The following is a 6,000-nucleotide window of genomic DNA, read 5'->3' on the forward strand; positions in this document are numbered from 1 at the left end:
TGATAACAGATTATGTAGGATAACATCATGATAACAGATTATGTAGGATAACATCATTATAACAGATTATGTAGGATAACATCATTATAACAGATTATGTAGGATAACATCATTATAACAGATTATGTAGGATAACATCATTATAACAGATTATGTAGGATAACATCATTATAACAGATTATGTAGGATAACATCATTATAACAGATTATGTAGGATAACATCATTATAACAGATTATGTAGGATAACATCATTATAACAGATTATGTAGGATAACATCATTATAACAGATTATGTAGGATAACATCATTATAACAGATTATGTAGGATAACATCATTATAACAGATTATGTAGGATAACATCATTATAACAGATTATGTAGGATAACATCATGATAACAGATTATGTAGTGTCTTCCCTCTAATGTTGAGAACTGTCCAAATATTACTGTCATTATTACTGTCATCATTACTGTCATTATTACTGTCATCATTACTGTCATTATTACTGTCATCATTACTGTCATTATTACTGTCATCATTACTGTCATCATTACTGTCGTCATTACTGTCATTATTACTGTCATCATTACTGTCATCATTACTGTCATTACTGTCATTATTACTGTCATCATTACTGTCATTATTACTGTCATCATTACTGTCATTATTACTGTCATCATTACTGTCATTACTGTCGCCATTACTGTCATTATTACTGTCATCATTACTGTCGCCATTACTGTCATTATTACTGTCATCATTACTGTCGTCATTACTGTCATTACTGTCATCATTACTGTCATTACTGTCATCATTACTGTCGTCATTACTGCCATTACTGTCATCATTACTGTCGTCATTACTGTCATCATTACTGTCATCATTACTGCCATTACTGTCATCATTACTGTCATTACTGCCATCATTACTGTCGTTACTGTCATTACTGTCATTACTGTCATCATTACTGTCATCATTACTGTCATTACTGTCATTACTGTCATTACTGTCATCATTACTGTCATTACTGTCATCATTACTGTCATTACTGTAATTACTGCCATCATTACTGTCGTTACTGTCATTACTGTCATCATTACTGTCATTACTGTCATCATTACTATCATTACTGTCATTACTGTCATTACTGTCATTACTGTCATCATTACTGTCGTCATTACTGCCATTACTGTCATCATTACTGTCATTACTGTCATTACTGTCATCATTACTGCCATCATTACTGTCGTCATTACTGTCATTACTGTCATCATTACTGTCATCATTACTGTCATTACTGTCATCATTACTGTCATTACTGTCATTACTGTCATTATTGTCATCATTACTGTCATCATTACTGTCATTACTGTCGTCATTACTGTCATTATTATCATTACTGTCATCATTACTGTCATTACTATTATTACTGTCATCATTACTGTCATTACTGTCATCATTACTGTCATTACTGTCATCATTACTGCCATCATTACTGTCATCATTACTGCCATCATTACTGTCATTACTGTCATCATTACTGTCATCACTGTCATCATTACTGCCGTCATTACTGTCATTATTGTCGTCATTACTGTCATCATTACTGTCATCATCACTGTCGTCATAACTGTCGTCATAACTGTCATCATTACTGTCATCATTACTGTCATTACTGTCATCATTACTGTCATCATTACTGTCGTCATAACTGTCGTCATAATTGTCGTCATTACTGTCATTATAACTATCATCATTACTGTCATTATAACTGTCGTCATTACTGTTATTATAACTATCGTCATTACTGTCATAACTCATAATTACTGTCATCATTACTGTTATCATAACTGTCATTATAACTGTTTATCATTACTGTCATAACTCGTAATGACTGTCATCATTACTCTAATCATAAGTGTCATCATTACTGTCATCATAACTGTCATCATAACTGTCATCATTACTGTCATCATTACTGTCATCATAACTGTCATCATTACTGTCATCATTACTGTCATCAGTACTGTCATCAGTACTGTCATCATTACTGTCATCAGTACTGTCATCAGTACTGTCATCAGTACTGTCATCAGTACTGTCATCAGTACTGTCATCAGTACTGTCATCATAACTGTCATCCCGCATCATGTTAAAACACCGTCACAGTTACTACAGTCTTCACATATTCTTGACAGGAACACAAAACCCTGTACGATATATCATGTCTTTGTATATGCACAGTCTGGAACAACAGCAATATCTACCTTTCTATTTTTACTCTGTCTTAAATATACACTGTATAATTTTTGTAACACCCAAGATCATAGTGGACTTTAATAACCAAACAATCCTGACACAATATTTACAATAGTATAATCCTCGTCTTTTTTTCCATTTCTGCAGCAGGACGCAACTTGCCTCTAAAAATAAATATATACAGAGTGGTTATTATAATGACCTACAAATCAACTTGATCATTGAGAAGTTTTTTTAAAGAACTTTTCAATTATATTCACTAACTTCATATTCTTTGCATTCTGAAGGTCCAAAAATATATTGCGATAACTACACAATTGTTTCAATAATTCAAATACTCTCCCTATGATTAATTATACCCATGAGGTGACTGAATATGAATGAAAACATTTTAATTGACCCTTGTGAGTCGGGTCAAATTAACCATTCTCAATCCCATCAAGATCAAGAGAGTAAAGGTAAGACCCCATGTGGGGTAAGTTGGGAAGACCCCTTGTGGGGTAAGTTGGGAAGACCCCTTGTGGGGTAAGTTGGGAAGACCCCTTGTGGGGTAAGTTGGGAAGACCCCTTGTGGGGTAAGTTGGGAGGATCCCATGTGGGGTGAGTTGGGAGGATCCCATGTGGGGTGAGTTGGGAGGATCCCATGTGGGGTGAGTTGGGAGGATCCCATGTGGGGTAAGTTGGGAGGATCCCATGTGGGGTGAGTTGGGAGGATCCCATGTGGGGTGAGTTGGGAAGACCCCATGTGGGGTGAGCTGGGAAGACCCCATGTGGGGTGAGTTGGGAAGACCCCATGTGGGGTGAGCTGGGAAGACCCCATGTGGGGTGAGCTGGGAAGACCCCATGTGGGGTGAGCTGGGAAGACCCCATGTGGGGTGAGCTGGGAAGACCCCAGGTGGGGTGAGCTGGGAAGACCCCATGTGGGGTGAGCTGGGAAGACCCCATGTGGGGTGAGCTGGGAAGACCCCATGTGGGGTGAGCTGGGAAGATCCCATGTGGGTTGAGCCTGGAAGACTCCATGTGGGTTGAGCTGGGAAGACCCCATGTGGGGTGAGATGGAAAGACCCCATGTGGGGTGAGCTGGGAAGACCCCATGTGGGGTGAGCTGGGAAGACCCCATGTGGGGTGAGCTGGGAAGACCCCATGTGGGGTGAGCTGGGAAGACCCCATGTGGGGTGAGCTGGGAAGACCCCATGTGGGGTGAGCTGGGAAGACCCCATGTGGGGTGAGCTGGGAAGACCCCATGTGGGGTGAGCTGGGAAGACCCCATGTGGGGTGAGCTGGGAAGACCCCATGTGTGGTGAGTTGGGAAGACCCCCATGTGGAGTGAGCTGGGAAGACCCCATGTGGGGTGAGCTGGGAAGACCCCATGTGGGGTGAGCTGGGAAGACCCCATGTGGGGTGAGCTGGGAAGACCCCATGTGGGGTGAGCTGGGAAGACCCCATGTGGGGTGAGCTGAGACCCCATGTGGGAGCTGGGAAGACCCCATGTGGGGTGAGCTGGGAAGACCCCATGTGGGGTGAGCTGGGAAGACCCATGTGGGGTGAGCTGGGAAGACCCCATGTGGGGTGAGCTGGGAAGACCCCATGTGGGGTGAGCTGGGAAGACCCATGTGGGGTGAGCTGGGAAGACCCCATGTGGAGCTGAGCTGAGCTGGGAAGACCCATGTGGGTGAGCTAAAGACCCCTGGGAAGACCCCATGTGGGGTGAGCTGGGAAGACCCCATGTGGGGTGAGCTGGGACTCGGGCAGGAAACACGTCTGCAGGTGCAGTAAAGTTCACGAGGTTGGGAGGGATCTTAAGGATGTCAGCTGAAACTGTGGAGTCCGGGATATTGAAAGCAGGCATGTTGTTCAGACGGAATAGTTCGTTAATAGTGGTGTTGAAAATGCCATACACCATGCAGTGCACCACCTTGGAGGAAGCACCGTCGGGAAGTGGAGAGAGTTGCTAGGCGAAGGTGTCAGTAGAGTGGCGTGTAGAATCTTGGTGGTGTCAGCTTGTAGTTTGGTTATTGCAGCGTATGTCGGTGAATTGGAGGTGTTCTTCTTCAGATCTTCTTTAATTTTCTTCAATGTGATTTCTTTCCTGAGTGGGCAGTTAGCTGCAATTAAGACATGTTGGAGCCGTAGTGATGGTGCAGGATCTGAATTCGTGTCCATCATTCCTACATTTTGAACAAAAGTTCTTATCCTTGATGGGACAGTCCTTGGTGGTGTGATTATAGGAGTAGTAGGTCCAGCAGTGGGAGGTATGTGTGAAACGTTCTGGTTCTATATGGCTTGGGTGAATGTGGTAATAAGAGAAGGCCAGACCGTCAGAGAGAGCTTGGGCAGCCATGGAGAAGTCTGAGAATATAATCTCTAGCATAGATGAGGCCCAGGTGTTTTATTCTTCTTCAGATGTCTTCAGAGCTTCAGTAAAGAGAGAGAGAGAAGTGATGATCTTGTCCAGTCTTTTCACAAAGACTGAACGTTTCGACTTCAAGAATGGAGACGGGGATATTGTGAACTGTGGTGTCTTGACTGAAGAGTCGTCCATTAGTTTTGAAGCTTCATTGTCGTCTGTGCAGACGACAATGAAGCAGTCCTTCAGAGAGTGGATTGCCGTAAATTTGACCTGCAGGCACATCCTAACGGCGGTAGCTAAAGCTAGCTTCGCGGAGTCATTGATTACTCCATTCACAGTCTTGATTTTCACACGTTGCAACAGCACTGTGAGAGAGGAGGTGGCGCTCGTGGAATATAAATTCCCCTCTCCAGCGGGAATCGAGCGAACTGTGTCTTGCCAGTAGCAAGATCGGCAGTGATGACGGATGCACAGTCTCATCAATTCCCTCTATTCGTTATTAATATACTAACCTCCATTTATTGTTTCGGCCATTTTCTTGATTTATTCACACGATTCTCTTACAATGCATACAGCAGGCAAAATATGTACTGAATGCGATTCATTCTATGTAAACGGTGTTGTCTTCTTTTAGATAATAACAGTAGTTGCTCATTATTTAGCTAGGTTCAAGTTCAGAAGATTCATTATGATTATCATCTAACTTTTCCTCAAAAAGTTTTTTATACTTCTCTTCATCACGTTCAGTCAAAGTCTTGTTGTCCAACACGAGTAACCCCGCCGGTGATAGCCATAACCTTTATTTACCTCATGAGGGTTATCCTTGCCAGTACACCTGATAGTAGTGCTCGTGGTAAATGAGCTCTAGTTCTTGGGCACCCGATGCACACCTAACCTAAAACCAAATAGAGAAGGTTAAGACCAGGCAAACAGAAGCAAGAATGCAAATAAAGAAGACTTGAGAACACAGTACCGTTATTATCCACAGCGGAGACGTCAGCATGGTGGTCCAGCAATGTCTTAACAACCCGGGTATTACCCAGCCATGCAGCCTCGTGCAGCGCTCCCTTACCTGCAATACCAACATAACAATATTAAAATATAGCATAATTTCTACTGGCTCATAATAAGAAGACTAAGGACAGCCAACCATTTCCACTCATGTATGTCTAATTTGCTTTGAAAACTGCTTTAGACAGTTTCTCCAGAGCTTCATGCTCCGCCGTGATCGGTGTTTTTCGTGATTATCACGGTCTCTCTTGCGTGTGCCAGTGAACTTACAAGGTACATTCCTCCAGCACTTGGAACTAATTAAACAGAAAATAGTATACACCGAGTCAAAAAAGGAGAAATAGTGCAGTACCACAGCAGAGCCATATGCAAATAACA

General features: G+C 42.4%; 1 protein-coding gene across 1 annotated transcript in view; it reads right to left on the bottom strand.

Annotated features, from left to right (window-relative positions):
* Window positions 1-5,683, bottom strand: part of LOC128699676 (26S proteasome non-ATPase regulatory subunit 10-like) — a gene marked incomplete at both ends in the record, with an annotated part of 97,161 nt that extends 91,478 nt beyond the window's left edge. Inside the window, one exon of the mRNA XM_070080736.1 lies at window positions 5,585-5,683. Within this exon, the coding sequence (XP_069936837.1) occupies window positions 5,585-5,683 (99 nt within the window). The remainder of the gene's footprint in view (window positions 1-5,584) is intronic.
* Window positions 5,684-6,000: the final 317 nt, after the last annotated feature.

The sequence above is a fragment of the Cherax quadricarinatus genome, unplaced genomic scaffold (genome assembly GCF_038502225.1).
Source record: "Cherax quadricarinatus isolate ZL_2023a unplaced genomic scaffold, ASM3850222v1 Contig882, whole genome shotgun sequence".
Classification (NCBI taxonomy): domain Eukaryota; kingdom Metazoa; phylum Arthropoda; class Malacostraca; order Decapoda; family Parastacidae; genus Cherax; species Cherax quadricarinatus.